General features: G+C 47.6%; 1 protein-coding gene across 1 annotated transcript in view; it reads right to left on the minus strand.

The window, feature by feature from the left end:
• Positions 1–1,768: 1,768 nt before the first annotated feature.
• The window catches only part of LOC140912511 (NACHT, LRR and PYD domains-containing protein 12), a 71,269-nt gene continuing 56,894 nt past the window's right edge, over positions 1,769–16,143 (minus strand). Inside the window, exons 13-15 of the mRNA XM_073346999.2 lie at positions 9,887–10,057; positions 5,698–5,868; positions 1,769–4,202 (exon numbers count right to left, since the gene is read on the minus strand). Of these exons, the coding sequence (XP_073203100.1) occupies positions 4,112–4,202; positions 5,698–5,868; positions 9,887–10,057 (433 nt within the window). The 3' untranslated portion in view covers positions 1,769–4,111. The remainder of the gene's footprint in view (positions 4,203–5,697; positions 5,869–9,886; positions 10,058–16,143) is intronic.

A 16,143-nucleotide genomic window follows, 5' to 3' on the forward strand; every position in this document is an offset into this window, starting at 1 on the left:
TCCTCACATTCCAAACTAGTCACATTGAAATAAGGTGCTATTGGGCTGTTAGGAATACAATCCTATCCTGATCGTGCCTGTCACCTCCAGAGAAAGGGAAGTGCCTAGAAAATGTAAAAGGAAACTTAGTTTGATAGCATCCTGTCTGGCAAGAACTCACTTATCAATAGCTGGGATGTGAAATCCTCACTTCTGTATTGTTTTGTCATTATAGTTCCCACTTTGCTGTTGTTTGTCTGTATAATCTCTGTCTGGTTCTGTGATTGTTCCTGTCTGCTGTATAATTAATTTTGCTGGGTGTAAACTAATTGAGGTGGTGGGATATAATTGGTTACATAATCATGTTACAATATGTTAGGATTGGTTAGTTAAATTTCAGGAGAATGATTGGTTAAGGTATAGCTAAGCAGAACTCAAGTTTTACTATATAATCTGTAGTCAATGAGGAAGTGACTGGGTGTGGGTGGGCATGGGCATGTGGGTGTGTGAGATGGGAACAGGGAATGGGGGTAAGAAAATTGGAATCATGTTTTGCTAAAGGGGGAAATGGGAACAGGGAATGGGAGTAAGGAAGTTGGAATTATGTTTGGCTAAGAGCAGGAATGGGAACAGGGACACAGGTGTAAGGCTCTGTGGTGTCAGAGCTGGGAAGGAGGATACTAAGGAAGGAAACTGGAATCATGCTTGCTGGAAGTTCACCCCAATAAACATCGAATTGTTTGCACCTTTGGACTTCGGGTATTGTTGCTCTCTGTTCATGCGAGAAGGACCAGAGAAGTAAGTGGGTGAAGGAATAAGCCCCCTAACAGGCACCTTAAAGACTAACAGATTTATTTGAGCATAAGTGGACTTTCACTCCATGCGTCCGAAGAAGTGAGGTTTTTACCCACAAAAGCTTATGCTCAAATCTGTTATATAAAAATTTCTTGACTGGAAGGTGTATAACTCATGAATTTAGAATTCTTGTGATTGTAAAGGTATCTTGGGGTTGTAGATGTGTGTTCATTATATTTTGAAAGGAAAAGCTATGAATGGGTTTAACAAAGAATTAGATCAGTCCCTCAGGATAAGTAGATTGGCTATTAGCCAAGATAATTGTCACGGAGTCCCCAGGCGATGCTCTGGAACTGCTCCCTATGAAGCCAGTCAGGACGCTGGTGAAGACTCTTCTCTGTGAGCAGACTGTCTTCAGGGCAAGAAGCCCACACGGCTTCCACCTTCCTGGGTCTGACCTTGGAGCATTCAGCATCCTCTGCCCCGCTGTGTGCTTCCCACAGCAAGTCTGCCCAGGCAGCGTGCTGGGGAAGCCAGAGGGTCCTGCACCCCAACTTCGCAGTCAGACATGACTCTCAGCCAGCCAGTAAAACAGAGGTTTATTAGATGACAGGAACAAGGTCTAAAACAGAGCTTGTAGGTACAGAAAACAGGACCCTTCAGCCGGGTCCATTTTGGGGGGCAGTGAGCCGGACAACCACATCTGCACTTCACTCCACGTCACCAGCCAGTCCCAATCTGACTCACTCTCCAGCCCCTCCTTCTCTGGGCTTTGTCCCTTTCCCGGGCCAGGAGGTCACTTGATTCCTTTGTTCTCCAACACCTTTAGCTATCACCTTGCAGGGGGGAAGGGCCCAGGCCATCAGTTGCCAGGAGACAAGAGTGTCAGCCATTTACATACACTGGCCCTTTGCTCTGGAACAATTACAACCCCTTATCCCACTACCTAGAGACTTAAATGCATAGGGAGTTGTGGAAAACGAGTCATACTCTGTTTGGTTCAAACAGTCTGAGGCCTTTTATTGAGTACAAGCATGCAGGGAGAGAAAGTCAGAGACAGTCACGCGCAGGTGCCAGCCTGATTTCTCTGTGCCCTGCCCCTATAACACCAGCCTTATATAGGTCCATGTTCAAGCTGAACCAATTAGTAATTTTCCACCACTCAAGCATTATTAATAAAGCCTTATAAGGAAAATAGAAAAACTGCTTCATAGTTAGCACAGTGCTGACGCACCTTGTCATTATCAAGATCTGCGGTTTGCTGCGGCAGCGTTTTGACTAGGGACTTTTTGCAGGGTGGAGGGTGCATACAGGGGACAGCTAGGGACTTTTTGGAGGCCTTTTGGTTCTTATTTAGCTAGAAATTGGCCTAGTCCATTCTTTGTGTCAAGTGCCACAGCCTAGCATACATCAGCGCTTTAGCTCAAGCCAAGTCTTACAGGAGACAGGCCTGTAGGCCTCTTGCATGGCAGCCCTTGAATAGAATGCATAGATGGAGCCGCAGAAAGGGGAGGGGCTTAGGTCTACAGCAATTACCCCCACAGCAATTACTCCCACACGGGGAAACTGAGGCACCCCTGCAGTATTCAGAGGAAACATTAAGAACATTCCCACTTAGTCACAATAATCAGGGATGCAGGCCCATGCTCTGCAGGTCCCTCAATCGTCCTTTGACTGCCAAATGCTGGAAGCGGACAATAGGACGGTTCAATGAGTCATTGCCTGGTCTGATCATTCCCTTAGAAGCACCTGGCATTCAGTTCAAACACAGCACTGGGTTGGTTTACATTCAAAGTAAAGCAAGTTTATTAAACAAAAGTCACAGGTTAAGCAACACCCAATAGAAGGAATAAAGCTAGAAAGGGTTACAAACAAACAAAAGTGAAATACACTTTCTAGTGGCTAAGGCTTAACTCAGCAAGCTAAAGCCTTGGTTCAAGGTCGATTTCTTACCAGTCTTTTTCTTTCCAGCCAACTCTCTCTCTGTCAGAGACTTCCTCAAGAAATATAAGGTGCAGGTTTCCCTTGTCTTCCTAGGTGAAAGATCATTGCCTAAGCAAGTTTCTCACCGATGTTCTGTTCCCAGAGAGACTTCAACCCCCTTGGCTGAAGGGCCCAACTTTCTCAGCTTGCAAGAGCTCTACTCCTTTGTGTCTGTCCAGTGATGGATAACTTAGGGGGTTCTCTACCCCAGCCTTTAGAGTCCAGTAAAGCTTTGACAAGCCTCTCTCCCAAAGTTCATTGACCTTGCTTCAAGAGGCAGCCAGTCTTCAGCCATTTATCAGCTGAAGGGGAGAGTTCAAGCTTTTTTTGGGGTGGGGTGGGGGGGGAGAAGAGACATTGTCGGTGAAAGAGGAGCCAGAATTGGGAGAGAGCTAGCTGAATGAGGACTATGGCTGTAGAAGGTTGTTGCATCAGGTATCACTAGAGCAGTAGCTTCTGTTTGGGCACATAGGACTTACTATAGGGCTTTTGAAAATGCCAAGGATATGCCATAAACTTAACCATCTCCCTGTCCTGCACCTTTGATCTCTGCTCCCAGGTGGCCATTCAGGGTTCTTAGGGGTCACCTACACCAGCTTTCTGACAAAAGCCAAGAGAAATTAAAAGTCACTCTGATTTTGCCTGCATGAGCTTCTGAAGGTGTTGACCATAATGGATAAGAAACAGGAACCATGAAAAATATATATCTCTGAGGAACCATCCCTGAGGGCTCTCCTAGGCCTGGAGAAACATGTGCATTCGCAGAAACTATGGCAAGAGATACAAACTCTAAAGGACAGCATTATTTCTTGGTTCATGATCTTTACTGGACTCAACAAAACTGACACAGAAACGTACAGTCGGGACAAACAAATGCTGGAGATGTAATATGGAAAATGTCGGCTTAGTTGCTGTGGAATTGCGTAAAACTACAAGACTTTTATAAATACACAAACAACAGTGACTGAGCTGTTGTAACAGAGTGACAATTCCCCTCTGGATCTGAGGATGGTTCTTGAGTCTCCCTCCTGCACGTAGGGAGACTGAAAAGGGAGGTTACCAGATCTTTCATGATCCCACACTTGGGCCCTGATCTGCATCCTCCCTCCCACTCCCTCCCCCCACAAACCAGCTATCCCTTCTGAGGTCAGACCAAGCATGGAGCAAATCCAGCTCCTACTCCTGAGCCTCTCACACTCAGGCAGGAGTGCTGGGCCTGACAATCTCTACTCAGCCCTGTACCACAGATGCTGAAATATGTTGCTGGGGTCCCCCTTAAAAGCCTGCTTTCTCAGCTAGTGGGAGGGCAGTCAGTTCAGAGCCTTGCTCGTTCCGTGGCTCCCACTCACCAGCCCTACCATATCTCTATGACCAGATCAGGTTTTGTGTCTTTCACAGCATCCAGCTCCGCCTGGGTTTCCTCAGTTACACTCTGATAGCCCAAGCTGTGGGGAAAACAGGGAAGGAAAAGGAGGTGTTAATTCTCTCTGCAGACACAACACCCGAGCCCACAGCTCCTATAAAGCACCATAAGCTGCACCCACAGGATCTGTGTCACTGTCACTGCCTTACCTGCTGATCTCACTGCCAGCAGGTGCCTTTCCTAGACTATCAGGGTGGGAAGGGACCTCAGCAGGTCATCTAGTCCAACCCCCTGCTCAAAGCAGGGCCGATCCCCAATTTTTGCCCCAGATCCCTAAATGAGGCCCCCTCAAGGACTGAACTCACAACCCTGGGTTTAGTAGGCCAATGCTGAAACCACTGAGCTACCCCTGCCTCCTTTTCTGTTGGGAGAGGGGAGAAGTACTGGTGCAGTCTGTAGCCTGGCCAGCCTGCTCCCCCCCACTCCCACTCATGCTGTGAGCTCTGGGCAGGGACAGCAATGTCCTTTCTGCCTGTACGGGGCTGGATTGTGCAGCCCTTGCTCAGGGCGGGGAGCAGTTATGGACACGGACAGTCCCATTGATCATTGCGGGGCTACTCAGCGCACACAGGGAGCAGGGGCTGCAAAATCCAGCTCACAGAATCTCCCCATGGAAGCAGCATGATCTCAGCTGTCATTGCTGCATGAGCTCCCCACAGGGCTTCAGTAACGCCGTTCTTGAAGGGGTTGAGTTTGCAGCAGCTGTTGTGGGGCTGAAGATGGCTTTAAGTGCTTTGTCACCTACATGATTACTTGGATTGTCTTGAACATTATTGTGTGTCATGGGGGGGTGCAGGGAGGGGCTAGGGGTTCAAATCTGGGGTCATCTGAGAAAAAAGTTCTTGACATACAAGCCCCCCCCCCCCCCACACAAAAAGTCATGGGATAGAAGAATCAGACATTTTTTATGACTTTTTTGCCCACAGCGGTGGCTCAAACTATGGCTCTGACCCTCCCCAAATCTATAGCAATTTCTCTCAGATAGCACAGCCCACCCACTGCCCCTTTGGGAAGCAATATTTAAGAAGTTATTCAAGATACAGTTTGGAACCTCAACATGGGTCAGCCCAAAGTGACTCTCCGAAGAGAGTGTAATACACCTGTGGCAAGTGTAGGGCTCGACTGCTAAGCAGATTTGGTGGAGCATATTCTGCCCATCTTGCCCTTTATATAGGCCCTCCATACCCCTGCACACCCCCTCAGTTGAGGCAGAGTTGGGGGGCACACAGTTGGCTATATCTGCTTTGCCCCACCAAAGGATTACCCTGTGTCAGCGGAATCCGTGGCTGCTGTGTTAAGGCAGCTGCCCAGCCTAAAAGGGGTCAAGGGTTGAACTCGACTACATTATTCAATTGTTTAACTAGCAAAATGTGACCAGTGAATACATCAGTGGGTCTCTGTTCTTTGTCTCAGGAGCAAAGAGGGCTGGTCCATGGCTGGGTTCCATGCAGGGTATTGTGATCCTGGTAAATGGAGTATAACTCACAACACCACTGTGTTAACCAGCTGGTACTTACCTTATTTTGTGTAGTTTGCAGTTGGGATGTTTCAGTCCCTGACACAGCAGCTGCACGCCTGTATCTCCCAGTTTGTTTCTCCCTATATCTAGCTCGGTCAGGTGCTGATTCATGCTTAGCGCAGAGGAGAGACCACCACAACAAGCAGCAGTTAGACTGCAATGCTCCAACCTGCAGCAGACAGATACAGAAAGGAAAAGACTACTTGTTTACAACACCTGTGTTTCTCCTCCTTGACATCAGTGTCTCTCTCAAGAGACTGAAAAATCTGCTATTTCTATTTAAATCATCATCAAAATACTCCTATAAAAAGTTCAAAGCTCCTAAGGCAGAATCAACACTACAGCAAAACCCCAGCAACATTAAAATAAATATTCAAACGGGAACTCAGCCAGCCAGCCCCACACACACACAAAAAAAAAAAAATCTCTTTCCTATCCCTTCATTGCTCTGGGAGGCATCCCTCAGCAAACCCAAAACCCTGATCCAACAAGTGTCTTTTACAACATGACCAAGTGGTCCCCAGATTCAGGCTATTTTGTGCCAAGGAGGGAAGTAAGTTCCAGAGCGCCCTGACAGCTAGCCCCTCTCCTTTATAACCAGGAGGATCCAACTGAGATGCCCCTGCTGACTGCAGCTGTGGCAGTAGTGTGGGAAGAAGTAATCCAATAGGCCAGTTAGATCTTTATAGCTCATAGGCTCATAACCAACACCTTAAACTCCACCCAGAGACCAGCTGTCAGCCACTGTGGATTCCAGACCACTGGATCATGTGCTCACTGTGAGATGCCTCGCTCAGTAAGCAAGTCATTGTGTCTGCACCAGCTTTGCTCTCTGAATGGTTTGAAGTGTAGCCCGCTGCTACTCAGAATGCTTTGGTAATGAGTGGATTCCTTTCCACGTGCCCAGTTATACCAGTTACCCTGTATTCCACGAAGGGATGGTCAGCCAAGAATGGAACAGGGTGGATAGGATGTAGATGCATTTCCAGTGGGGTGGGGAATACCTCACTACACAGAAGGAAATGCCTGGGAAATAGGTCACAAGCTCATTCATTGCCAGCACTCTGTTTCCCTGCAGGTTAAGCAAATGAAAACCACTACTGCTGTGTAAACTGGCCTGGCTTTCTCAGAAGTAACCCAGTGCCTCAGACTGTGAAGCCCAGCTTGGGAGAGCAGGGACCCTCACACCACACAAAACTACCCCCTTGGGCTACTGTGAGGGACCTAGGTAACAATTTAGAACCAAAGCCAAATGGCTCTTTAATATCTCATGGACAATATTGCTGTGACTGTGTTGGTCCCAGGATATGAGACACACAAGGTGGGTGAGGTAATGTCTTTTAATCGGACCAACTTCTGTTGGTGAGTGAGACAAGCTTTCAAGTTTACTCAGAGCTGAAGAAAAGCTCTGTGTAGCTCAAAATCTTGCCTCTTCCTCCGCAACAGAAATTGGTCTGAAAAAAGATATTACCTCATCCACCTTGTGTTTTAAATATCTTGAGTAGATTGCCTTCGCCTTCAGGGTCACTTGACCCATGTTGCAATTTGAAAGAATAAACCAGGTCTGGGTAATTTTTATGGATTTTATATAAAAGATTAAAAAACAAACAAACAATGAACATACATATCACTGACTAACTTTCTACAATTCCACTAAACTAATTAAGAATGGAACACCACAATGATCAAAATCAAGGTCACAACGGAGGTTGATTCACTAGATGAATTAGTTAAAATTATCAAATCAAGGTAGCAAGTAAGCAGACCAAACTAGGCAGCTGACACAAGAAAGAATTTCTTTTGTTGATCCTGCATTAGGAGAATTAAGGAGGAGCCTTCCCTGTAATCTAAAGCCCCAGCCAGCGTTCCAGACAGCAAGACATGAGTGTCCATTCTGGTCTGAGGCCCTTGCCAAGTGAGATCACCCAAAGGGTGATTTCTTTGCAAGTCACCACTTTCATACTTCCCTCTTAAATCCCTGTGTTGTTACAAGCTATTTTCTATATTCCCACTTCCCTCCACCTTTCACATAGTAAATAGCACAGAATCTTTTGAAAAAGCCTAAACCCAGCAGCGATTCATAGAATCCCAGGGTTGGAAGCGACTTCAGGAAGTCAGCTAGTCCAACCCCCTGCTCAAAGCAGGGCCAATCCCCAATTTTTGCCCCAGATCCTAAACGGCCCCCTCAAGGATTGAACCCGCAACCCTGGGTTTAGCAGGCCAATGTTCAAATCACTGAACTATCCCTCCCCTGCATTGTTAAATCACACACAATAGCAGCTTTTGGAACACCACTCAGGAGAACATCAGTAATTATAGAGGACAGACATGGACATTTGGTGTTCCCTCCTAGGGAGCTATTAATGCTGCCACTCTGCCTCCAACACTCCCACACATGGTGGTGGAGCCAGGAGGCATCCCTCATAGAGGACAAAGATAAAAAGAAAAGGGTCAACCTCCTTCTGCTTTGTTTTTTAGGATCTTTACCTCAGGTGATGGTTGTTTACTGGAACCAAGTGATGGAATCACATGGTGAGAGCTCCTACCGCCAGTGGGGTCTTTCAGGCAGTAGCAGACTGCTCAGGCTGGCACAGCTAATGACCAGAATCTTTCACCTCTTCTTCCTCTGGACAGCCCAACCAGGGAAGAGAAGGGAACTTTGCTTCAGATGTTGCTGGTGAACCAAGAGAGCTCCCTTCTCTTCCACATGGACTTGTTACAGAGCAATGACTGCAACACCCTAGTCACTGAAGATGGTGCAGTACAACGAAGGCTGCCAGCTTAATAGAAGCCAATCAACCTATTTCCATTGGGGATTCCTGACACTTGGTGATAATTGCTGGGCTAATGAGACAATTGGCTCAGTAACTGGGAGGAACAGGAAGCTGGGTGGAGGAGAGAAGTTGTGGGGCAGGCTTCCCCTGGTGTATAACTGTGCTCTGCCCTGCCCTGTCTGAAAATAGAGGATTAAAGGTACATGTGATGGAAAGGTAACAATCAATGTGTTTGTAATGGAGAGGCTGTGAAAACTGGCTAGGCAGTGCTGCACACTGGATAGTTGGAGAAGCGCCTTGTGACAGGCCTTTACCGTGATAGGTGTCATTTCATGCTTCCTCCATCTCAGGAACCATCTTTGTAGCTTTGGGCCAATTAGTTGGTCCATGCGTTCTGGATGCAGTTGATGTGGCCCAATTCTTCTGCAGCACATAATCTTTAGGCCTTTCATTCTCTATCCTCTACCCAGTGACAGGAGAAGAAGAGCATCCGTCTGTTCCATTAAAGCAGCATCAATTCCATATCCTAGCCTGAATCCAGACTGTGCTGGGTCTGGAATGTTGGCTTCAGTCAGGTGGAGCTTGTAGTTGGCCTTTTCTTAGCTTCTCTTTGAACTTGCTCAGGAATGGGAGGTTTGACGCTGGTCAGTTGTTGGCTAGAGCAGAAGTTCCAGGGTGAGCTAACGGGACCTACAGTGCTGTCAACCTTGGTGAGAGCTGCTGCCTAGGGAGAGGGGCAGGCTGAGGAAGAGACGGGTGAAGGACAAAGCACCCTGGCTGCTCCCATAGACAGTCCCCAGCTAATGATTATTTCTACTGAATTTCTTCATCCTTTCCTGCTTCCCTTTTTCCTCTTTCTGAGGTAGTTAGGTTTGTCCCAGGATTCATTTATTAAAATGAAGGCAAAGGATTTGAATGACAGAGGGTTATTCTAGTCAAATTGTGAAATCTCCTACACTGTGTTTTCATTCACACACCGTGAGTAAATTAGTCGAAGGGTCTTCAGTAAAATACACTGCATTTATGGTGCATGTAGAGTGGCTGTGTGATCTAATTTCTCATCTAATACAAGGTGATAAATCTACATAGCAGTGGGTCTCTTTCTGACACCTTGGGAAGACAGTAGGTGTTTTAGGGTTGTTGATGCATTCATTAGTGCTGGGATTCATAGAATATCAGGGTTGGAAGGGACCTTAGGAGGTCATCATCTAGTCCAACCCGCTGCTCAAAGTAGGGCTAATCCCCAATTTTTACCCCAATTCCTAAATGGCCCCCTCAAGGATTGAACTCACAACCCTGGGTTTAGCAGGCCAAGGCTCAAACCACTGAGCTATCTCTCCCCCCTCTAGTAGAAAGGGCTGAAATCACAATAGTACAATATCAATAGGCACAGAGGAACCAGCTGCTACTTACCCTAGTTTCTGCAGTTTGCAGTTTGGATGTTTCACTCCCTCGCACAGCAGCTGCACTCCGGAATCTCCAGGTTCGTTATACCCCAGTTCCAGTTCTGTCAAGTACTGGCTAGTGCGGAGAGCGGAGGAGAGATCCCCACAACAATCAGCTGTGAGATCACAACCCCACAACCTGCAGGAGACAGAAACACACAGAGAAGGAAACTGGTAATTCTTTCACTGATGTCAGCGTCTGTCTGGAAAGGGATAGTTCATTCAGAAGAGACCAGTCACGGGGCTCTAGCAGGAGGCTGTGGGACTGTTGACACCAACGACCCCTGTGTGGATTCCTGTGCACAAAGGAACGTTCAGATGAGCTGAAGGGAGGGCAGCAGCCTGCAGGGGTGTTTGTAATGGGCTGGAGAATCCTAACAGGCACTGAGTAATAGTTCAAACCCTTTCCCAGTGCTTGTACTCAAGCTCCTTTCTGCTTATGCAAATTCAATCTAAAGCTGCTGTGTGAGCTCCTCTGCCTCCCCCAAAATATTCCCCCAGTGCCTAAAACTACACCTATATCATCACTGCAGTTACCCCAGCTCTGGATGTCCAGTTCTGGGAACCCAGGTTAGCCAACCACGGGCATTGAGTGTCCACACTGCTAAGCCACACTCGAGTCATACCTCTGCAGCTTTGTCCACACTGGTGCTGCACTAACCCAGGTCAGGTGCCAGGACTTCTGGGGGCATATCCCATGGTTCTTAGCACTGTACTAAACTGCGCCACTCTATGGTGTGAGCCTCTGGCCAGCTAGTAGTATGCTGAGGTGAGGCTCTCCCAGACAGCAGTACAATTCAAGTGCTGTGTAAGACATAGCAGGCTGCATGGAATGTGGGGTTTAAACACCAAACTGGTGTATCCAGGCTGGTTAGTCTCTAAGGTGCCACTAGTACTCCTTTTCTTTTTGCAAATACAGATTAACACGGCTGCTACTCTGAAACCTATGCTGGGAGGTATCTTCTGGTGTAGAAGATGGGCATAGGTAGACAGGCAGGAAAATATGGCCCTGAGGGAACTGTGGCAAGGCAATGGAGGACTGCCAGCACCCGAGTTAAGTAACCTAGGTTCCAACCTGCATCCACGTGCAAAGTGGGTTGGTTTCAGCCTGAGTTAATGTGGAACCTGAGCTCTAATCTATACTCTAGACCAGTGGTCTCCAAACTGTGAGGCATGGAAGAATGTCCTGGGGCATGGTGAGGCCCATGCCAGCCCACATGGAGTGATGGGGAAAGAGTGCCACCCAGCCCCACCGTACCCCAGCTCCACTCTGGCCTGGCCCTGAGCCCAAGCTGAGACCCCGGCTCCACTCCCGGCAGCAGCCTGGCCCCCAGCTTCTGGCCCCCATTCTCAGCAATGATTCCATTCTCTGGGAGAGCGCAGAGACATTCCATTAGTGGTAAAGGGGGTGGAGGGTGCAAGAGGAAATGTTTGGGCACCACTGCCCTAGTCAAATAAGCTAGCCATGGCTTACAGCACTTCCAAACCTGGGTCAAAGGCTTTTGTCTGTGGACAGCAGAGGACTTAGGGCTAAAGCCTTGGTAACAGCCCAGGTTAACTCTGCAGTAACCACGTATCCTATCAGCCAGGGCATGTGGGAACCAAACCCCTTCCAAACTGGAAGACAGGTGACATTTTTTCCTCACAGCCAAACTCCAAGCTACGTATATTACTGATAATAGAACGCACCCTGCTCCCAGCCCACCTGTTTAACACAACTGTTCCCCAAGAGACTTTCTGGGTCTGTAATAAATGACTTCCTTCCCTTGCCTGCATCAGAACCACTTACAAAGGGTGGAGGTGGGGTTCACAGTGCTTATAAAATGAAGGAATTCACAATGAATCTGACTTGTGCTCCTTGTAAGGTTCCAGACCTGGGACACATGATCTCACTGCATGATGGTATGCACACTCCACAATAAAAAAAAATCCCTCTAACGGGAGCATGTTTCTTGGCCGATTGAATTGCTATGGGAAGTCTGTAGTTAACCTCCATGGCTGAACCCTTTAACTTGCTACATATAAAAGAAGCCTGGTATTGACCACAGAATATATTACTGGGTCATTCTGGGACACTCAAGATGACATGAAGGAAATTCCTTAGTTTTCTATGTACCACTGCTAGGAGTCTGGGTAATAAATAGGAGGAATTGGAAATGCTCGCGTGAGAAACTCTGTCGTAGTTGGTATTACTAGAACCTATGGGAGGAGTCACATGATTAGAATGTTTAAATTAATGACTACAACCTATTTAGTAAGGAGAGGAGAGGATAAAAGACAGGTTAATGGCAATTAATATAAATCAGAAATTAAGAAATGCAGGCAATTGATAAGTGAAGCTAAAAGTCTCAACAGCAAAAGAATAATGAAAAGGATATTTTTTAAAATATATCTGTAACAAAAGTAATCCTAACAATAGTGTAGGTTCATTACTAGCTGGAGATAGTAAAATTGTCAACAATGATGCAGAAAAGGCAAAAGTATTAAATATCTACTTTTGTTTTGTAGCTGACAGGAATTAGAGTCATAGGACTGGAAGGGACCTCAAGAGGTCATCTAGTCCAGTCTCCTGCACTCTTGGGAGGACCAAATATTATCTGGACCATCCCTGACTGGTGTTTGTCTAACCCAGGGGTGGCCACCCTGTGGCTCCGGAGCCACACGCGGCTCTTCAGAAGTTAATATGTGGCACCTTGTATAGGCACCGACTCCGGGGCTGGAGCTACAGATGCCAACTTTCCAATGTGCCGGGGGGTGCTCAATGCTCAACCCCTGGCTCTGCCACAGGCTTGGGCCCCACTCCACCCCTTCCTGCCCCCTCCCCTGAACCTGTAGTGCCCTCGCTCCTCCCCCTAGAGCCTCCTGCATGCCATGAAACAGCTGATCGGGAGGTGCAGGGAAGGAGGAGGAGGCACTGATCAGCAGGGCTGCCAGTGAGTGAGAGGCACTGGGAGCGGGGGGAGGAGGGGGGCGGGAGAGAGCTGATTGGGGGTTGCTGATGTATTACTATGGCTCTTTGGCAACATACATTGGTAAATTCTGGCTCCTTCTCAGGCTCAGGTTGGCCACCCCAGTCTAACCTGCTCTTAAAAGTCTCCAGTGACTGGGCTGTTGATAAGTAAATCTTGGGAAACTGAGGACGTTCCAGAGGACTGAAAGAAAGCTAATGCTGTGCTGATATTTTAAAATGACAAATGGAACGAACGGAGTCATTTGGCCTCCCATCAACCCAGGAAAAAATAATGGAACAGCAGAGATGGATCTAGTAATAAAGAGGTAAAGGACTGAATATCAATAATGGCAGTCAATGTAGTTCATGGAAAACAGGTTTGTCGGAGAGTCTGGTTGATAAAGGTAACTACTGAGATGATGTACTTAGACTTCTGCAAGAAACCTGATTTATTAGCACATTGCATTTGGATTAAAAAATAGCACTGTACAAAAATCAATACAACACCTATGAAGTGGATTGAAAACTGGCAGACTGATAGTTCTCACCCTATCCATGTATTGTAGGTGTTCCCTTTTTTCCTGCTGGTTAGAGACGGCCAAAATTTGACAGCCAGCCAGAGACTAGAACCACCCCTCTGTGGAGCTCCCAGAATTCTCTGCCTCCACTCCTGGGTAATGGGCACACCAGGGGTCTCCTCTTTGTGGCAGAGTCTCAAGATCTTTTTAAATTGGATTCCACTGGAGGCTCATACAAATGACTCTAAACTGAAGTATGCTATATTAAATTATAAAAATAGCAATGAGCAGGCTCCCTTTTGGTTAAGGGGTTTTCTGAGCTAGTCTTGCATCTGCTCTGGCCACAGCTCTCTTCCACAAGAGGGATCGTTTTGGGGGCAGTCAGTCTTTTCTCCTTTAACTCTCTGGTCATGGATGAGAGAGGAAAGAAGAGGGGCCATCAGTGCTCTGATGGTGGAGGTCTCTCAGAGCCAGGACCTCAAGGGCCCATTTGCCCCAGTTGTAGGTAAGAGCCTGCAGCCAAACCAGAGAGTGGTATAAGACAGGTCCCCCTGTTGTCCTCTACACATAGGGCACAGCCCCCTCAGAAGGCAGGGCTGCAATGAAACAGTGGCTCAGCTTGTAGAGTGCCTGCCAGGCCATCTGGTGCCGGAGCTGCTGGTGGGCAAAGCAGATTTGGAGGCTCCCAGTACTGCAGCGAGCAGAGCTGGCTGAAAATTCTGCATTTAAATTTTTTTTAAAATGGAAAATGGCTTTGTTCACAACCAGCTGTTGTGATTCACAACCAGCTGTTACAGTCAGCTCCTTCCTGCCTTTGAGGAGCACAGGCCAGCACCTCCTGCCCTCCCAACCTTACAAAGGACAGGCCAGAGGGTAAGTACCCAGCCAACCCTCAGTCCTCACACCATTCAAAGGGATCCTCATTCCTCTACAGTCCTGGGAGATAAACCAAGGTACTAGCTTTGTCTCAGCTATTGCAAATGATGCCGTCCTCTGAAATATGAAGGCACGGGTGTCCAGCAGACACACACGCGCCCAAGGTCAGAGTGAAGGTTCACATTATAGTGCGGTTGTGAGGAATGCAATGCGTGCGTTGCGTTACTGCACATGGCAGAGCATAGGACTTATGGAGGAGCAGAGTCTGGCAGTGGAAGTGGTGAATGTGTTTTGTGAGGGGTGACGATATTTAAATGGGATGTTTTCTTGTTTTCAAGGGTTTGTTTGCACATTTCTCTTGTGCAACACTTGTGGTTGGGTTTGAATTGGACCTTTTCTCAAAAAAGACGCCCTAGTTCAAACGGGAATTAATTCAGGGAAGTTCTCTGGCCTGTATTGTACAGGTCAGACTACCTGTCACAAGGTCCCTTCTGGCCTTCTAATCTATATGCATGAGGACAGATGCACGGATTTAGCTCCAATACTTTTGGGTAAGACAATGCCAGTGTGGAGGGCAAAGCCTGAGTCCATTCAGCCGTGGCGAGTTGGACACATTGAATTGCCTGTGGATCGCTCATTCAAAAAACCAGTTGAAACTCCAACAATACAAGTCTAGTGCATAAGGCCTATGAATCACCCACCAGACCAAGTTGTGGTTTTGAGGGTCAGGGAGCTGTACTGTCCAAAGGTTAATTTTACACTGAACATGAAAGACAAGGGGATGGGGTGACGCACTTTCAGAAAGGTCAGTGTCCTATAGCAAGCCCATTGGGGAGCAGGGAGGAAAGAAACTGAGAGGAAAGAAAGAGACAGGGAAATGGGGGCATAGTGTGAAAGGGAAGAGAGAACTTGCGTGAAGATCAGAGACCAGGTTGGGGCATTGACAGATGGGCAGCTTTGTCCAGCCAGGGGCTCAGAGGCAGGGCTTCTGACAGTTGTAATGGAGGTATATTTGATTGGTTGAAACCCAAAGATGTTTCCCCCAGTGAGCTGGAAATTTCATAGTTCCAGGCTCAGCCAAGCAACGAAAATGGAGCTGAATTTGGGGCAGATGAGGTACCATCACATTCCTGAGCTGTCTAACCATTTAGCATCACTGCCTCTCATGCCACCATCTGTGAATGACTCACTCCCAACCCTCCCCCAACCTATGAGGGATAAAAGGGGCAGGACTCTGCAGGGCCACACAGATGGGAGGCACCAGTGAGCTGTAGGTTTTGATCCTCAGGAGGAGACAGGAGGCAGCAGGTGTCCTGAGCAGAAGGCTCCCAGAGCAAGGGGGAGGGAAGGAAAGTCAGTGGGGTGATGGGAAGAGAAACCACTGACTGATGGCTACTTTCCCTACAGAGAGGAGGGGTTTTGATAGTAGCTGGTGGATTCTCTTTTCTGCAGGCTGTGTAATGGAGATGAAATGCACCTTATCCTCAAGAGGGAAGATAAGGAAGAGGCACTGATGGTGAGAATAAAAGAAGAAATAAACTAGCCCGGAGTTGAATCCCATCCATCTACACACAGATAGGCAGAGTTTTGAGGCTTCCCTTGATGGCTGAAAGGGAGAGATGGTGACAGAAGCAGCTCAGCCCTCCAGGCTGTGGATCTGATGTTCTTGGGGGGGGGGGAATTGGGATCCCTGCATTAGGGCTTAGTGGCACTAACCCCAAACCTCCAATGATGGACCTTAGCTGGGAGGCTGATTTTGCCATTCACTCTGCTTGTGCTTTTGTTGCTTTTCAAGAGATCTCAGCATCCACCGTGCAGGTCTCTGGAAAACTTGGGCAGAAGAGTGACAATGGGAGCTGCTGGGTTCTGAGCAATTCTGAA

This window comes from Lepidochelys kempii, chromosome 6, assembly GCF_965140285.1.
Source record: "Lepidochelys kempii isolate rLepKem1 chromosome 6, rLepKem1.hap1, whole genome shotgun sequence".
Classification (NCBI taxonomy): domain Eukaryota; kingdom Metazoa; phylum Chordata; order Testudines; family Cheloniidae; genus Lepidochelys; species Lepidochelys kempii.